The 20,262-nt window shown below is 40.7% G+C and overlaps 1 protein-coding gene across 1 annotated transcript in view; it reads right to left on the minus strand.

The window, feature by feature from the left end:
• The window catches only part of LOC306754921 (ERC protein 2-like), a gene marked incomplete at both ends in the record, with an annotated part of 113,241 nt that extends 95,703 nt beyond the window's left edge, over positions 1 to 17,538 (minus strand). Inside the window, 5 exons of the mRNA XM_079239089.1 lie at positions 421 to 513; positions 2,082 to 2,237; positions 10,328 to 11,065; positions 11,173 to 11,196; positions 16,687 to 17,538. Of these exons, the coding sequence (XP_079095215.1) occupies positions 421 to 513; positions 2,082 to 2,237; positions 10,328 to 11,065; positions 11,173 to 11,196; positions 16,687 to 17,538 (1,863 nt within the window). The remainder of the gene's footprint in view (positions 1 to 420; positions 514 to 2,081; positions 2,238 to 10,327; positions 11,066 to 11,172; positions 11,197 to 16,686) is intronic.
• Between the last annotated feature and the right edge of the window lie 2,724 nt (positions 17,539 to 20,262).

Below are 20,262 nucleotides of genomic sequence, written 5' to 3' on the forward strand. Positions count from 1 at the left end.
TTCTGAGCTGAGGTCAGCTATGTAGGCTGGAATCTGTCAAGTAGTGCCAAAAATGCACAAAGCTGATTCTAAGAGAGATTTCTCAGATTGTGGGGCTCACTTAATAAAAATGACTAGACCAGAGTTTGACCAGTCACACAGAGAGGCCAAAAAAAACCAAAACTGTTTAAAGGTGGCATAAAAACACTGCAGTGAGAGAGCGGGAAAAATGTATTGGAACCAAAAAAGGGTCAAAGAGGTTAGAGTGGGGAGCAAATTGTAAGTCAGTGAGAAAAAAAAAAGTCAGGAAATGAGCAAGCAGTGGAATAAAAATGATGTTAACAACAGAGCATTATAATCAAACTAAGGAGCAAAGATCTAAAAGATTATTAGGCAATGAAAGAAATAATGACAGAGCAGAAGGACTAATGAGAGGGGTACTTCTGCATGTTCTGTGATCCAAGGCTGTTGGGTGGGGAGGAAGAAGGTGGGAGCTGGTCTGATGGAAGACACACATGGTGACAAGGCCTGCTCCTATAAAGACACAGAAACAAGAGGACAGCAAGCCACTAAACTAAAGCACCAGCTGTGTGCGCAACCACAGTCTTTGTACTTTTCAATCACACAGCTCAGGCTTCTGGCATGTTAAATAATTTTTCTGCATGAATAAATGTACCTGCTCTAATGATCATTTAGCATACTGTACCATGTTCTCAGAAGCCATTTTCCAGTGTTTGGGCAGATCAAAGTCCACAAAGGAAACCGGAGAGGACAGGGATGCTGCCCTCTCTGGTTTCTCTTATCACAGTTTCACCTCAACACCAGTCAGCACCATTGCTGAAAGACCAGGACCCTAAACACTTCAAGGATATAGAATGAATCTGTGCATGTGTGGTGATGGTCTGTGTTTCTGTGTGACTGTACGCAGAAAGATGAGACATGCAAGAGCGAGCCAGGGCCGTTGCTATGATGGATATCGAGGGTGAGGAGAGAGCTCCTTCCTCTGTTCCTATGTCGTTGTAAGCTCACATTCATCTGTCAGAGGCCCATTCATAAAAACATCTCTTTAATGATTGCATCAGGAACTTCCCCGATGCAATGACAAATGAGCCACACAAAGAGCACCATTAATGAACCCAAGAGAAGCGTTTTCACATGTAGCACAATTCTTGGCCCTCAGCTGTCACAGACATATGGACCGAAGCTCTGTGAAACCTGAAACTGACCTCTAAGCATGGAGTCCCTGTATTTGTTCAAAGGGTTTCTTTAAAAAGCACTTTTCTGGTCTTATCAACCACTCAAGGCACTTAATAACACAATCCACAACTGCAAATTCATACAGCACTTTTTATATTACACATGCAACACTTTTTCATACTCAAACACACTACTGACACCTCAGAGGAAATGATGGGATTCAGCATCTAGCTCAAGGACATTTCGACATGCGGACTGCTGGTTCAAACTTGATGACTTTTCCTAGTTCCTTGAGCCGCAGTGATCCAAATGTTTAAATGCTGGTTTAAATTTGTGCGGCCTGCAGTAATATGCACACTTGTGCTGATGAAAAAACATCGTGCAGCCAGAAGAAGATTTTTGGTCAGGCCTTTCCAAAGGTATTCTTGCTTGCCAAAGGCAGAGCAGTAAGCCGACACGGTGCACTGAAAGCTGATAATTCCTGAGGTTGCTCCCTGAGAACAGATAACTGTCATAGATAGGAGAGTTGTAAAATGACTGCTCATCACATAAGCTATGCCGGTAAGACACAGAAGAAGCTAATGGGAAATAAAAACAGGCAGGAACTTTTTATTGCTTCCTTCAATTCTGAAATTCATATCAAATATAAAAAATACATTCATTATTGTAGGAGTTCTTGGCATCCAAGCAACATCGGGGCTTCGAGCCAAAGCAGCTAAAAGAAGTAAGCTTGCAAATAAGATTTCTTCACATTTCACGTATATACTCTGAAAGCATGCAGTAGAGGTACGCAACATGCTCATTACAATAACAGGTTTTAATGTACTTTTTATATATCTTTTAAGGCAAACACACAACAATTGGATCATGCAGCATCACTGGGATTGCATGCACAGATATTCTACCTTAGCTTTCATGAATTTTGAGTGACTTTTGTAGACCTCCACCTGCTTGAGCTCATCTTGCCTGTCATCAGGGTGCAGCAGGCCGCTGTTCTTTAGCATCTGGATCTCATCCTCTAAGTCTCTGATGTTTCTCTCCAGGGAGGAGATCTTGGTGTCCTGCACCAGCAACAGTAGGCAGGCAGAGTCAGTAAAGAGCAGGTTAAGAATATAAATCTCCAGGCCAAAGCAAGGGCTCCTTTGCTATTAGTCAGACAGCTGTCAGTTGATGAATTACTCTATCTACAAAAGTTCACATAGAAAAAAGACAAAAAAATAATGTTATAAATGATGCAACTTAAGAGATAGCAGCCAAAAAAGACAAATAGTCATCTTTAAGAGTTGCACAAAGTGAAAATAAGAACATTGTGAGCATTATATCAAAAGTATGAAAATGTTTGCAGACCATAAACAACACTTCTTCACAAAAAATACTTCCCGTATCTAAATATAAACTATTAATTTCCAGGCTTGTAGGTGAATGGAATGTCTGGACAAACAGACCAAAGAGCATACATCTGTACACTGACAAGATGTATGAATTTGTTTGCTGTATCTATGAGGAAATGGAAGAGTCTGTCATGGACAAGTCCTGCGGTTGTTCAGTTGCATGGGTTCAGACATACATTAAACAATAAACATTGGAATAAAAGAGAAAGATAATTAAATAACTGGAAGCAGACTGCAAGATGCCATCAACAAAAACCACAGGCACCATGTCAGCATCTGACCTCCATTACGTCTTCTGACAACACTCCTGTCTCGCAGACTCTGTTGCATATACATTCCCAAAAGCACACGCATGCACCAAACCGGAATGCATAAAGATGTATATACCGTATATGATGCGCAGCCATACATACAAAACATGGACACAGGGACATTGACTTTCAACGTAAACCCAGAAAAACTAATCAAAGTTAAGACGTGATTGCTGTATCTTAAGCTACTGCATGTTTGCATGCACGACACAAAAGTTCAACTCTAAACAGATGAAACTCAAATTTCTACATTTGATGTTGCTGCATTCAGTCTAGAGGAAACTCACGTAAACACATATACCACATAATAGTAGTCTATGCCAACAGAAAAAAGTCAAGACCTGTGCACTCAGTACAGTACCTGCCAGATAACATCAGGATCAAAACAGAGAGAGGAGTTCGTGTTCTGCAAATACAAAGTAAAAATACACAACTCAAAGATTAAAATAAAAATCAATACATTCACTGAAACAAAACCTTTGGCCATACATACACACAGCACAAAGGATTAACAGAAGGCTTGCACCGGTATTTAACACTAGTAACAGAGGCTAGTTTTATAACAATGCATCGCCTAAGGAAATGACCATATCTTTCTGGCTTACTCTCCCCTCAATACGTCAGATTCTTTGAGCGTCCATGTTTGTTTTCTCATTTCTAATTAATTCAGTCAGATTTAATTTGGCCTCATTCATGCTTTTACAACCCTGCAGGCATCTTTGGTTAGCACATGTGCAGTTTGTTAATAGGCAGACAAATTGCAAAGTATGTGTGAAAAATAACTGGTTTTGCTGTGAAGCAGCCACTTTTGGAACAAGCATTTGCTGGATGAGCACTAAATATGAGTGTATGTGTGTGTGTGTGTGTGTGTGTGTGTGTGTGTGTGTGTGTGTGTGTGTGTGTGTGTGTGTGTGTGTGTGTGTGTGTGTGTGTGTGTGTGTGGGAGTACACACAGACGCATATGGAGTCAACTGCATTTTTCACAGCACTAACAACTTCAAAGGGCTGAGATGAGAGTGAAAGCTTCCATATGTGACATTTGAAACAAATTGAATAAGTGCTCGACTCTGCATGGGCCAATAATGGACTTTACTTGGGCATGGCTGCCATACAGATGCTAGGTAACAAAAAGACAATGTTCTTTCAATTGTTTATTCATGTACGTTTTGGGTCTGACTTTACAGCTGTGCCACATGATCCAGCAGAGCTCATCCATAATTAGTCTTCTGTACGGTACGAAGCTGATATCAAATCAAACTAGAGGACAAGTAACAAAAAGCAAACTGCTGACTCAACATCCCAACACCACACAACGCAAAGCTTGTGTGAACTTCCTGACCATGCATTTTGTTGGCATCAAACTTTAATTATACAGATACCTACTTCTAATGTAGTGCAAAACACTGAGCTCCAATAATGACTCTAAGTCCTACCTTCATATCAATGACAGTCTGCAAAGCTTTGGTCTTAGTCGGATCAGCCTGGTGGTGGTTCCGGCGGTGGAGCTCCTGCGGAGGAACTCTGTAAAAATATGCCTGTCGGCTCATCATCTTTTACCGCTTTCTAACACCTACAGATGGGCATCAAAAGGAGCAGCTTTGCCAGTCCTAGCTCTTAATCTCTCCCTGCTGTTTTCACTCCATTGTTCAAGTTATGTTTTGTAAACTGTGCATCCATAAAATGTAAAAAAAAACAAAAAAAAAAACAAAACTTTTTCTATGATCTACAGACTGGTCCCTGATCTGTACCTGTCCTGAGGACTTCTGCCCCTATCTAAAACAAGGTGTTGCTTTTCTCTGCTCTGTCTATTTTCTACCTTTCTGATTCGCTAGCAGCCAGCAGGCACACTCAGCTTTTAGTCCTAAAAATCTCTATCTCACAGCTAGTTTGAATCTTTCTATTTCTTAACTCCCACTTGCGCTCTCTGTCTCTCTCACAGATGTCTCTGACATGCTAAAGCTCCTGCTTAGCAACGCTTTCTGTTGGCACATGCGCCAAGCTTTTCCTATCAATAATTAATGGGAACTCTGACCTACAGCCATGCCTACACAAAAGCATCCACGCGTTCAACCTATCAGTAATGCACACACGCGCATTCAAGTGCATGAAAAATGCTAATGAAAATGGCACATTAACCCTCTGCCCTACAAGATAGTGGCTGCTGCTGAACTTGAACTGCCTTAACACAGTCTCAGCATACGCTCATCATGAAGGAAACACATCTTTTATTGCAAAAGCTTCAACATCTAAGTGTAGGCACATGTTTGAGAGGTTGTAGTAAATTTAAAAAAATATATCTATGAATAGTTTAAAGTTTATTTAAGCATCAGAAAAAGAGCAATGTTCTTCTCTTAGAGGGCCATGTGTACACCAACAAAGTTAAAATCTATTCACACCCAGACACCGCCCAGCAGAACCACAGTCTGATTTGCTGACCACCAAGCAGCTCTGGTCGCTTGTGGTAACGAGGGAGTGGCTCCTCAGAGCCTCAGTGATGCCAAACGCTGTACTTTCTATCCATACCCACCTCTTCTCTCTTTATTGGAAGGCAAAGGCTCATCGTGCTTTATGGAAACAATACATGCCGCAGGTGGTGGAACATCCACGCAGATGTTTTTACAACTCCGAAAAAATCTCACCCTTCATCATACTGAGAGAGGAAAGAGGGGGGCCGCCTGCTGCATATGTGGGAAAGTAGCAACTGTGTTCTGGTTAGTAAAACCTTCTTAAAAATGTGTGGAAATCCAAAAGGTCACATTGGAATTAATCTAAAGGAGGCATATACTCTCAATCCTTCAAAATATGAGCCCTAGGCAATCAGACAATATAAAAATCCATGAATAAACCTGTGGGCAAAGGCAATGTCTTCATCTTTTTTCTCACTTCTGCACCAAAATGAGAGGAAACGAGTATGTTATCCTCTTGTCCGTGTCAGTTGTGGATAAGAGGGATTACTGCTGTCAGAGCATGCCTCCCATCGACTGGCATTCCCTCTGCAGCCACAGCACTAATCTTCTGCTGGCCAAATGTGTAATAAAGTGTCACTCTCAGTGTGGTTATGCCACCCTGTGCCTGTCTGTCTCTTTCATTATTTCAGCACATTTTTCTGGTGAATGAATGTTTATTAACCCCTTATCAACACCAGCTCAACAACAAGCTCTTGAAGCTGTTGTGTCTCTCAGTGGGGGAAATTAAGTCATGCAAGAGAGCATGTCATCAAAGACTGTCTTTTCTGCTCCACATGTGTCAGAGGACCAAGCATATGGAATGAATTGGATCAAACGTAACACTATAGCAATAAGTCCTACCATCCTGAATGAAGGATACGGTCAAAAGGTTCAATTTTAGCCTCAAGGCAATGGTGTCATAGTCACCATACACAAAATAGAGCATGCACAGTTTCCACATACACACTGTCATCAATCACATTCACATCCCCTCTCTCTCAGTGAAAGAAAAAAGGAAACACTTTCTTGTCACAAATGTGAAAATGTGCTGGCCTTTCAGCTCCGTGTCTCAAAAGAGTCGTTTGACAAAACAAATGGAAAATCGAAGCGAATCAAAGTCTTTCTGAGAAATTAAGTTGGTTGGGAGGCCGTGAGGAGATTTAAGGGTTGTAATGTTGTCGCCATATTTTTTTTTTTTCTTTTTTAAAACATTCTTGGAGTTCAACAGAGTGTAGCAGCAATGTTGTGCTCGGGTTTGAGCAGGCAGTGGGGAGCATTGGTGTGTGTTTGCTGGTATTTTCAGTAGTCCTCTAATGTTACTGGAGAGCAGATTATTCTGCAAAGGTTGAAAGTTGCAAATCAAGAATGTAAGCCTAAAAAGCACCATCTGGGACAGTTTTTTTTTTTTTTCAATAAATAACCAATACACAAAAGATAGCATTTCAGCCAGGAGTGGATGCGAGCGAGAGCAGATAAATGGACAGACAATCAAAGAAGAAATAAACATTATAAAAAAAAAAAAAGGAAAAAGATCCCAAAAATAAGGCAAAAAATAAGTTTCATCAGTGTTTGAAAAAGGATTGAAGATAGAAAGGAGTTGCTAAAACAAGCAAGTCAAGCTCTGAAATAAAGGGAGCCGTAAGTGCAAGTTGACCCCTTCTTTTCTTTTTTTAACGGCAGAGTGACATACTGATCCCACACGTAGAGAGACGTCTTCACAGAAAATAGGAACCCTAATTCTGCTGAGAGTCCCTAGAGACCATATGACAATATCAGTACTGTGATATGTAAGAATGTGCAAATGCTAAAGTAAAAATCTCACAGCGAGAATGTGTGTCCGTGTGTGTATGTCTGAGTGTGTGCGCCTGTGGCGGCAGGTCAGGGTTGGGCAGGAACAGACCAGTGGTGCAGCTGTTATTATTGGATCTACAGGGACCTGGTGGCTGGGGAGAGTCAATTAGGCCCAGATTTATGCCTCTCGGTGTGTGTGAGGGTGTGTTTGTCTCTCTCATCACACAGAAGTTTGGTTCACAGGGCACTTCATCAACAGCAGTCAATCTCTAGCCAAACACTGACACTCTGTGGACTTTGTTGGTACTGCAAAGATTTACAGTTACAAGTAAACAGGAGAAAATCCAGAAAAAAAAATTCTACTTATATGGTTTCCATATCATTCCTTCTCAGCTGATGTCAGTCAGTCAAGTGCACTCATTCAAAAAGCAAAGTGAAAAGGCTGACAAAGATGTGTCAGTGTTACTGTGTTGGGTCTGTGATGCTAAAACAGGTTGACAGCTGACATAACTGATGGGAAACACAAGTGAGAGTGCACCACTATACACAAAATTCCCTGAGAACATATATCAACAGGTGAAGGGATGATGGAGTGGGTTCTGCATCCAAATATATTGCACACCTGCACAACATACACACATAAACACAAACAGCTGGTTGAAGGGATTTTACATATGGCCGTGGTCTGGTAGTGCCAAGCAAAGGGAGGAAGTTCATGCATTGCCATGTATCCTAAGCTCTTCTTCCATTCAAAAATAAACACAAACCCCGGTTTCTCTTCAAACATCAAGAATACCAAACCCTTATCTTAATCATGTTTTAAGAAAAAATAAAAGGCAAGATAAACTAAAAATGGAACCGTTTATGATCCCGGCTCAAAGTAAACAAGCCGGGTCGTTTAGAAGAGAGAGCAATGGGTGTGGTAATGAAAAGCAGTTGGACCGGTTTCCGTCTAAGCTAATCAGAAAAACTAGAAGAAGGGCCCTCTAATAGAAGCAACTGCAAAACTACACCATCACTGGCTTGCATCCACCGTGACAAGTGCAAGCACAAGCCATAAACAAAGATGAGAGGCCTCCACCGGAAACACGGTTCTTCTATTAGTGCATAAAAAAAAATCTATGGGGAAGTCCAACCTAATTCAACAAACACCACAGATGACATAATGACAAAGTCAACCTTAAAGTAAGCTGAACTGTTTATTGAAAGGATCAATGAATCAATAAACCTTCAGGTTTAACTATTAGAATATTTGGATTCTTTAATAATTATGTTTAATGTGCTCCATATACTGTAGTTCTTAAATAATTATATATTTCTTATTATTAGTGAATGGTTACATGTCATAGTTACATGACTGCATATGTGAATCTCTCTCACTTACACACACACACACACACACACACACACACACATACTCCATTGAAGAATACATCACCCCACCTCACGAGAGAAGAGAACGAGGGGAGGGGGCAAGTGGAGAAAAACAACAATCACCTCTCTTTTCAATCAGGGAGGTCAGAGTGTTTTTGCTCATTAATCATGCATTAATATTCAGACAAACACAGCTTGTTTTTTCTACTTTAGAAAAACAGAACCTCTCTCCCATCTCTCCGTTTGACCCACCACTCAGATCCAGTCACCTCCTCCTCCTTCAAAGCTTACGCAGCATGTGCTAAGTTGTCAAATGTTTAAAAATAGCATGGCACACAGTGTGTGTGAACAGTTACTCACCTCTAACACACAAAGCACGATTGGGTCCCATATATTCCACACAGACAGACATGTATACACATGCACTAACACACACACACACGCATAAAGTAATGGCTGAATTAGCATGGGCTGTACCGCCCAGAATCCCTCTTTGACAAAATCACCTCAGTGGCCAAACACCCAGCATGGGTGGATATCCCATCAGTCATTGGCAATCCTGAGAGGGAGTGTTCTCGTGTGAAACACTAAGCCGATAGGCTCCAGATGTGTATGCATGCTCACACACACACACAAGCGCACACACACTTATTCCAACTGGACACAGAGACGTCGACTAACAACATGGAGACAGAAAAAAAACAAGAACACGATGACACAAACAATATCAGGGGCATGCACAGACATGGAAAGCGCACACACACAAAAACACACACAGATATAGAGGTAGAGAAATTAAAGGCTAAGAAGATTTAGGAGTTAAAAATAGATAAGGCAGGAGTGAGGAGCCACAGAGCAGCCTACTGCCAGCCCTCACGACAGAGGATACAGATACACCTGTGCTGCAACTTCACTCAGAGCAGAGATAGTTTTTTACAAAGGCAGAGCAACAGGAAAGAGGGAAGCATAACACAATGCATTGGTTTGCTTTTTCAGTGCATTCCCAACCTTTTGCAATAATTATTCTAGCTGATAGTGCAACAAGCTCTTCACATGCCATATGTAGTACAATGGGTGCAAAGCACACTGCACAGACCACAGGGATGTGAACATTGGCCATATGAGCGTGTGCGTCCCCGGGAACAAACACACACACACACACACACACACACACACACACACACAAGCAGAGTGAGATAGCAAAACTGCATGGCTGAACACAGGCTTAGAGCTCTCCGTATGGTAATCTGGCCCATTGATAAGACCTGCTGAGCTGCTTTCTGCTCCCACACTCTGCATAATACAGACAAACTAACAGGTGCACACACTGGCACAAACACACATGCATGGCCAAATAATAATGTTGATAATCGCATCAATGTACACAAAGTGTAGAAATACACTCAAAAACAGATCAAGTATGCTCAAATAACAAGGCAGATGTTAACCATTAGGAGAATATACATACATACATATGTATATATATATATATATATATATATATATATATATATATATATATATATATATATATATATATATATATATATATATATATATATATATATATATATATATATACATATATGTGTGTGTGTGTGTGTGTGTGTGTGTGTGTGTATGAATATAAATCCCTAAATCAGGGTAAGTACTAAAAATTATTTGCTGTTATGATATTTCTCTAGGTTATAAATAAAATTTGATGGCACAACAAAGTTATAACAAAGTAACAATAATAATAATCTGTTAGATTATATCTACAAATTATAAACACTGAAAGTAATAATTCTCCTATTTGAGATCTATGAGGATACTTATATGAGGAAGAAAAACACACCTCTCTCACATGCATGCTTTCAAGCTGGGCTTCAGCCTCCTGTGCTGCCATGGTTATTATGCCTGTCCGCTGTCCCCGTCCTCCATGTCCCTGACCCTGAAGCATCTCCAACAGCCTCTGAATGCTTTCGTCCCGAGCACCCAGCGTCTGCTTCTGAGAGTCAATTCTCATCTCCATCTCTTCCATGGTCTTCCTCAGCAGAGACAGCTCCTTGGCTTGCCGCTCATGCTCTGACTGCAGTCGGAAATAGTTCTCTTCTGATGGATCCAGAGGAGGAGGTGAGGAAAACCCGTCACAACCAGGCACCTGACAGGGGCTGCAGGGCCGAAGGGCATTTGAGCTGGGAGTTACACCTGAACCTTGGGTTAGACCATAAAGAGGCTGACTTGGGTTGTTTCTTAACCCGGGCTGAAGAGTGTTGGCAGGGCTAAGTCTCTGTGAGGCTACTGCAGTGGTACAGCCATACCCAGGGCTATGAATGATTATGTCAGCTTCCTGTTGCCTTGGATTATATGTGTTGGATGGGCTAGCTCTGGGGCTGTTCTTTGGTGCAGGACTATGCAGGTTGTTGGGACTTTGTTTGGGGCTGTGGCCAGGGCTGAGACCCCCTCTGAAGTCTGAGTCCATATGGTGTTCTCGATAGGAGTTTCCCTGCTGCCGATGTTGCCGCAAGCGACTGTTCGTTTCCCTGTGAGCTCTCAGCTCCTCCTGAAGCTCCTGAACTGTTAACGGAAGCTGCTACAAAGACAAATTTGCATTTCATTCAGTAATCAAATATTAATTAGAATTGCAAAAACTGAATTTTGGGAATAGACACAGCATACACAGTGGCACATAAAACAGACCTTGTTTCTTCTGATATCCCCTGGCTGCAGCAGATAGAAGTGATGCAAAAACACACACAAACATAAGGCACATAAAGCCAAAACCAAAATCAGACAGACAAAAACAAATGCCACTAATTAACCAATTGTCATGTAAATAACTGCTGTCATCTCAGTGTATAAAGTTGGTGGATGGAAATTACACAGTTTGGCCACAAGGGGGCGGGATTTATCTAGAAACAAAGGTAGAACAGAACGTGAAAAAAGGAGGTGAATCACGTGGTAATTTGCTCTAAGATGAAGTTTAAAGAGAAGAAAGCCAACGCAGGGTGAACAACTGATCTCAGAGTTTTAAATCAACATATGGTAATGACTTAGATAAAGTGGATGGGGGGGGTAATGATAATTGGGTTGAATAACAAATAGCCTTAATTACTCTACCATCCAATTGTTAAATTAACATTATTTACCAGGCTTCTTTTGAGTTTAATATGTAGCAGAATTATATACCTTTTATTCTTATCACATAACATGGAGTTTGTTTGAGAATGGATCCATTATGACTGTTGTGTCGCACTGACACAAACTAATCAACGCTGTTTTTCTTTTCATAAATATGATCAATAATTTTAAAAAAATTTAACTGAGATATGAACACATTGAAAAGGATGAAAAGAATCAAGACTGACATGTAAAACCAGCATGTAAAAGTCATTTCAAGTTAAACGTTAAAGTGAAAAAGCCTGTTTCAAGCTTTATTTAACAATAAATGGATAAAAATCAATATGAGTAAATAAAAACATTTAAAAGCTACTCTTTTAAATTAGTTCCAAAACTTTGAGATATAACAAAAAGAGTTTTGCATCTCCCATTTTCTTCATGCTGTTATAGGAGACCTTAATTAATACTTGGAAGTTTTTGTTTCAAAAAGTCTTTGAGACACACCTGGGTTACTCTTAATTTGGAAGTTTCTAGATATGTGAAAAGGACTGTCAAATACATTCTGAAAGAAGAAGAAAAAGCCAGGACAGAGCTGTTTAAACTGGATTAAAGTGCTCTCGCTTTTTTATTTTTTTTTTTTTATTTTTTTTTTTTAAGAGGTATGAATGGTGAAGTCTTGCAGAAGTAAGAAGTGCATTACAGTAATCAAGTTGGCTTACAAAAACCAACCTTGATCCAAGAGTATTTACAAATTACAGACATACAATCTTCTTTTCATCTCCAAAATACTCAGAGTAACTATTCATGTGCACAGAAATCATCTGAGGGGTTTCAGTGTGGATTTACCAGACCCATCAGAGCAATGAAACTAGGAAGATTCTGTCTCAGGAACAAAGACTAAACAAATTCTTGCTACTGTCATTTCTAGATTAGACTCCTGAAATAGGAGTTGTGGTAACGCTTCTCTCATCAGCCTGAAACTTAATCCAAAATCCTGCAGCAAGGAGAGAACACTTTTCCTCAGTCCTGACTTTGATTCATTGGCTTGCCATGAAATCCAGGAATAAATAAAATTACTCTTATGACTAATCATGCTCTATCTTATATAAAATATCTCTATGTAAAAATAATGTCCTGGCTGAAGCTGCATGACAGTTCTTGTGTTTCTAGAAGCAGATTTGGAAGCTTCTCCTGTGGAACCAGCTCCCTTTCAGTGTTCGAGATGCAGATTCTGTCTTTGCTTTTAGGATAAGGCTTAAACCTCTCCTGAGAAAGTCCATAAATGAGTTTAGTCTGTTTAAAGTTTTGCATTTATTTTTGTTGCATGTTGTGATCCATAACTTTTATTCTTTCAGCTTTTCTACTGGTTCACTTTTAAAGAACATTGATTTGTTGTATTGTTTGACTTTGATTTGTTGCATTGTATTTCTGCATAAATCAGTCTTTCAGCATAGTTTTGAAGGATAAAGGATCATATTTTTCAATATTTCCATAACAGAAAAAAGACCATTTTGGAACTTGTTTTATGAGTGTGAGAGATCTCATAAACATGGTAAACATTCAAACGCTCCATTTTCTAAATACTTTATTATGTAAATGGTTTTAATCTCATTAGAAAGAAAATAATGAAAAATAACTGAATCTGCACATTCAGTTTCAAACGTTTACTTTCGTGCAGTCAGTTTGGAGTTGGTTTTTACAGTATACTCTCAAAAATAGAGGTACAAGATAGGGACATTTCTGTACCTATAGGTACATTTTAAAGAAATGTTCTCTCAAAAGTACAATACTGGTCTTTAAGAGACCAGAAGCACACCTTCAGAGTACGAAAAAGAGTTCAAAGTGACATAAAGTACAAATTTGTACCATTTTAACCATAAGGGTACCTACAGCATTGAAAAATGTTTGTCGTGACAGAAACTATTATAAGCAGCAGTGCTTTAAGTGGACCAGTATGCAGCGGTACGCAGTACCGGCACTTTTAAATTCTATCCTTTTGCATACCGAGACTATTTTTTACAGCGTATGGTGCATACTGGGACTTTTACCAGCTTTTCTTCAGCAATCAGTATACCCCCCCCCCCCCCCCCCCCCTACGACTTCACCACATATTACAACTGATATTTGATGATTCTATTTTTTATTTTTAAAAAGTCGCCTCAAAAGAAATGTATTGTTAAGACCGGTTTAGACGCACAACACTTGCTGTAGCCCACAATGTCAGTGTTTTGAGTTTTTGAAGATTATTTCTAGATTAAAGATAAGATAATATTGCTAAGTGGCATGGACCAGGCCTAATGCTGTGAAAAACATAACTTGATAAGGTGAGGTTGAACTTGATAAGGTACAAAAATAGACCAGAACTGAAGGGGACAGAAATGTCTCTCAAAAGAGTACACCCCCAGCAACAAGCATTTGTACCTTTTTAGGTACAAGCTGGTACCTCTATTTTTGAGTGTGTAATCTGGGGACTTTCCACCTATTCTCCCAGCGAAATGCTCCTTCAGCTTGCAACTTTGAGGTTGTATTTTTTCATCTTTTCTAACAGACAATGTGATGTTTCCTTCAAATGACTGCTGATATTTAAACTCAAAGAAATGATCCCCATGTCACTGTCATTTGGAGACGTTTTCTTTCATTGAAATTTTGCATTCTTTCTTTTCTGTGGCCTAAAATATATTTTTTATGTCATCAAATGAGATGAATTGTTTCCAAAATGTAACAGTTTTGTATAGATGATGTGTTTATTTTTGTCGAACACTTTGAGCTACACCACATATTATGTTATGTACATAAATAAAGACTGACTGACTGATAAATTGATCGACAAACATTTGATTTTGCATGATATGGCAAAGACGAAAGAGTACATATTTAACATCGTGCTTCTGGAGTTTAGTTTAGTTTAGTTTAGTTTAGTTTAGTTTAGTTTAGTTTAGTTTAGTTTAGTTTAGTTTACCAGATCACATATAAATTGGAAAACTTTGTTTTGTTGATGATTTTACAGCCTATACTTAGGACATTAACTAACAGCAGACCACTTTGTTACATTTAGTCAAGGAAAAGATGATAAGACTATGTTGTTTAGCAAAGTTTCATGTCACTTTTAATGCCTAGTCCAATTAAATGCTCATTTGTTTGGAAAACTGGGGGGGGGGGGGGGGTCTAATAATTTTTTCCACAACTGTAAATGAATGAATGAAAAACCCTTAGCAACCCCCCCCCACCCCCCCCCCCCCCCCCCCCCCACCCCACCCCCCCAAAGAAAGAAAAAAATATATATATTCCCACAGATATTCATTATCTGTGGGAAGCTATTAGTCATTTATTCTGATTCCTCTGCTTCTGTCCAGAAGGTGGGGAGCACCAAGGACACAGACTTGAGATGTAGGAGGGAGACGAGGGCGAACACGGATAATCAATGCAACAGCCAGCACTGAATATCAAGTTAGAGTGGGAGGACAGTCCTCAGCACACAAACATACACAACAAAGACTGTGAATATGTGTACACATACACGTTCACACAACACATGCACTAAACAAACAGATGGCTCGGGGGACAACTACGGTCAGGGCAGCTGAGAGAAGAGGTGACATTCTTTATGTTAATTGCAAAGTTCTCTTGTCAGACTGAACTCTTTTCTACTGTGTCATAATGAGATAAAAAAATGGTATAGGTGGAAAAGGTCAATATACAAAAAGAATGAGAATTCTCTTTTTTTTTTTTATCTAGATGGATTCAAAACATTACAAGAAACACTATGAATTAAGACTGAGAGCAAATCATGGTAACAGTTTAATGAGGCAAACTAATCAATGTGAAGGAACTGCAACTACTGGAGCTGAACGACACAAATGTGTGCATCTGAAGGGCAGCCAGAAGGTTACAGCAAATATTAAGGCAGAAAGAGAGAAAGACTGAAATAATCTTTTTTTTAATTGAATAATACTGGTAACTACTTAAGTATTTATTATAAGAAACTATTCTAATGTAAAGAAATCACGTGCCGAAGACTAAAGCTAAAAGAAAAGTTATCGTCTCCTCTGCATGAACTTTTTAAACTTGCCAGAAAATGGACAGATTGTGTAAATTAAAATGCAGGGGAGTGATCAAGGACAACTACATGCAGCATGGTTCAGAAGGGGACAGAAAACTCAGCTCTTTTTCATATCTCTGTATCAGGCTGTATAAAAAGCAAACATGAGCTGGAATGGCATCTAATTACTTCTATTTTAAAACTTTGATCTTATCTTACTTTTGCTTTTAAAATAATAAGTGTGCGTGTGCATGCTAGGGTGTCACAGCATCTCACACTGGATGATAACGTGAGATGAAAACGCTATAAATACGAATGCAGAGGTGGCTGCCTGGTTACGACGAGAGCGCAGACATCATTGAAGTTTTGGCATGTTCACATTACAGAAGTACACCAATTCAACAAGACATGTTTCTGCATAGTGTGAAATATTTTCTGAAAAATGTGCTAAATTACAGCAAAATACGGAGCAAACTTCAGGTATTTTCCTCTCAAGGTGAAGCTAGAAAAAAACCAGAAACATACAGGAAAATAAAATCTTCCACAAGCAAGTGGAGAAACAGAAGGCGGACAATATTTACAAAAAAAAAACCACACAGACAAACAGACACACACAGTGGCCATGCAGACAGACGGATAACACCTCACATGGAGTGGGATGGACGATGGGGAGAGATAGCATGGAACAGACTGGTCACCATTCCTTCAAGAGAAGCTGTGAGCTTTTTTAGAACCAGGCAGACACCTTGAGTGGATGCCACGTTCCCATGGAAACTCGTGGAGCCTGGCAAACATTGTTACAACTTAACTGCACAGAAGCCTTTCAATGCAACCTTGAAGATGAGAAGAAGTGATTTCACAAGAGGGACAGGATGTTCAGAGATGGGCAGGTCGGGACAAAATGTCTGAATGTGATGCGTGATTTGACGAAGCGATCCGCATCCCATCATATCAAGAGAGACGTTTGGTTTTAAGGTGATTCAAGCTGAGATGACTGAAACATGAAGAAGAAATATTTAGTTTTCGTTTGTTGAAACGTTTGTCAGCGTTCCTACCTGTAAATCTTCTTGGTTCACCCTGTATTGATCCTTGACAACAGAGGTCCTCATTCCCTCCTCACGCCTAACTCCCTTGTCTCTCTTCACATCTGGGCTCCAGAAGTTGACACTATTTAAGCCGTGACCTGTTTTGCCATCTCTTCCTCCGTCCAGCTCTCTCCGGAGGGTGTCATTCTCTCTCTGCAGCTCCCTCAGCTGAACCTGAAGATCGCAGGTGGAAACATCTCCCCGTCCAGCTGAATCTAGTGTCTGCGTGAATCTTCCGGATTGACGCCTCGGATTGGAAGTCCCAGAACAAAGCATGGTTTGGTCTCCAGCAGAGTCTGACATGTGATGCATCCCGGAGGATGTGATGTTTGGGCTGCTGCCCATGGTTGTTGTCCGGCCTGCGTAGGAGGAGCGGCTGGTACTTCGGCCTAATGTCATAGTGCTTTTGGGGTACCCACCAGAGGAATCCAAGGTCTCCCGCTCACTAGGATACATGGTGCTGGTTGTGGTGTAAGCAGCATTCAAAGACTGGATGTTCTCCATCGACAGGGTTTTACCACCCGGGGCCATTGCTGAACCCCGAGTAGAACCTTTGTCTGCTGCTGTGCCAGCTTTGATTTTTGAACCTGGTCTTGACACTGACCCTTGAGTCCCAGCAATTTTGGATGCTGGTGCAGGCACACCCCCTGACACAGAGCCTGGCTCGAGCCCAGAGCGGGACCCTGGTGCTGAACTTATAGCCTGTTTACCTTTGCCCTGTTTAGGGGACTTTGAGAAGCGTGAATGAGATGTGCTGCCATCACTCTTTGCAGCACCAGACAGCTTGCTGTGTGAGGGCTTGGCTCTTATGTTTAAAGGCATTGTTGGATGGCAAAATATGACACCGAGGAAGAAATTGTAAGCGTTGGGCGAATTTTCATGTCCCTTTATGGAACCAGAATGAAGAACAGAATAAAGGCCACGTCTCAACCATTCAGTTTTCACCTGTCCATCCCTGACTGTATAGGGCTTGAGGCCGAGCCTTATTTAATATTTTTAGTAAAAAATGGCAGTGACTGTTGGCAATGGAGCACTCAGACACATAGGCCAGAGGTCTTGTGATTTCCACTACAGAGCAGCTCATCATGGATCCTAAAGAGAAAGAAATAAGAGAAATATAGAGACAAATCAAACTGCAATTACCGGAAAAGATTAGAAAAAAGAAAATATCTGATCATGATGAAGAAGTGAAGTTTTCATTTTGAAACACAAACATTTTGCAGCATTTCTTTTTCCAATATTGCTAATTTAATGTGCAGCACTTTGGAGACATGTTCTGTTTGTAAAATCTGTTTAATAAATAAATAAAGTAAACTGAATTGGAAAACTTTTATTATCTGTAAACTCTCTTTCAATCTGCATTAACACAAACACCCCCACAGGAGAAGTCTTAAGGCAGTGAAGAACTGGGAAAAAGCACGTTTGTGGAGCTGAGAACTTCTCATACAGTTAGCACAGCACTTGGTAATCCTCTCTTCTTTATTAAGGATTGTGGGAGTGTTGAGAACAGGAAATCAACATCTATCTTAATGACCAGACTATAGATTAGTGGTGGAACACAGAATACTGCCAGCCACTCTTACATGTTTGCCAACTCAGTTTAAAACACACTCAGTCACCACATTAGAAGATGCTGTACATAGAGCAAGAGGAGATGGACACCATTTCAGCACCATGGACAGCAGTGCATGTAATTGTTGAAAGCTGCTTGGATTCAAATGCCTACTGAGGTTTGTAAAAAAAGAAAAAAATACTGTGCTATTTGTTATGGCCTCAGGAGATTGCATTGGGAATTGGAAGACCAGTCTTCATTATCTGCAATCCCTTATGGGCAATTGCAAATCTACAGTACAAACTTCGCCAGGCTGTAGACATACCTCAGGCTTCAACTAAAAATAGAGGTCAAAAATAGACACTTTGAATTTAGGCCAGATTCTGCGAGGTCTTACAAGACCCAAAATATGAATAATGTCAGCATTATCATAAATCAATGCCTATAAAAATCTATTCAGTGTGAAAGCCACAAACATACACGCACACACACACACACACACACACACACACACACACACACACGCACACACACACATACATGGGAAATCCTCCCAGTTGAATAATTATATATTTATATATATATATATATATATACACACACACACACACACACACATTAAAGGAATTATAACCCAGCATAACATAACCCATAATGGACCAGATATTGGGGACTGTCTGCATAGCAGAAGCAAATCCAAATCATAATCCCTCCTCTAATCTAAGAGGATTGGGTGCTGGTAGTCCCTGCACAGGAAACAACTGAGAGATTGGTTAAGTCTGCTTGTCAGTCATAACACAACTGTCAATCCCTTATCCATTATTGTTTGAGACGATAAACTGAGCCTCCCGTGGAAGTAAGGGAATCACCAAATCCAGGAATAATTTAAGTGCATCATGAAAGAATGGGATTATTCATTTATAGCCGTAATTATAAAACACTAAAGTTAGGTATCAACATTCTTTTTCAAACAAAGGAGTGGCATACATCTCATGGCACTATTAAACCTAGATTATTCGCATTAAGATGGAGGTATTCTAACTCAGCAGTCCTGTTCAGCGGCCACGCAGCAACTTCACGCAGTTGTACATTCAAAGCAAGGTGAAATCATAAACAGGGGCGGAAAATAGGACAGATGTGAATGTGCAAATCACATGTCTGTCTCACTTCATGTTGTACCACAACCGCCCACACTTACTTCTGAGTTGACAGCCAGCTGTTGCCGCAGAGAAAAGTCGAGTCACCACCCCAGCTGCAACAGCAGGGTTCAGAAATGTGCATGACAAATTATCATCCGGAGTATCGTGAAGTTCAACAAACACCAAACCTAGAGCAAAGAACAAACTACGGAGTGTGTAACAGTTCCCAAACGGAGAGCAGGGTCGCAGTGCACGTGACCACACAGCCTGGACACAAACCCCTCCAAATCATTCTACTACGACCACGGCATGAGGGATTAGTTTCCTGCTCATATGCACACGGCTACATGACTTGGAGCTAGTGCCTTACATAATGATTAATCTGTCACGCAAACTGACCGCACACAATTTCATTTGTTCCCATAACGTGCTCGCACAACGCCACGGAATCCAGGTGTGCACGCGGCGTACAGCTCGCGCTTACCGGACAGGCACCTCTCCATCACCGCTGAGTCCCGGCCGTATCCTGTCCGACCTCGGCGCAGACTCCATGATCTCACCGGCTCAGCTATGACCTGTCCTGCCATCGGGTCCGCGTGGGCGCGCAAAACCCAGCTGGCGCGTGCGCGGCTGGGTTTTTCGGTGTGGCCGCATGATTGGACGATTTACTTTCCAGAACACCTACACAGTTGTCAGTTGGTTATGGCACTTCGGGAACTCTCAATTCCCCTTTGAGATTTTTACAGCAAAAAGAGCTTTACTCCAGAACACCCCCCAGACACACACACACACACACACACACACACACATTCTCCCAATGCGGAGCAGACAGATCCGTATGGAAGTTGGTTACAT

Source organism: Telmatherina bonti (genome assembly GCF_933228915.1).
Source record: "Telmatherina bonti genome assembly, chromosome: 4".
Classification (NCBI taxonomy): domain Eukaryota; kingdom Metazoa; phylum Chordata; class Actinopteri; order Atheriniformes; family Telmatherinidae; genus Telmatherina; species Telmatherina bonti.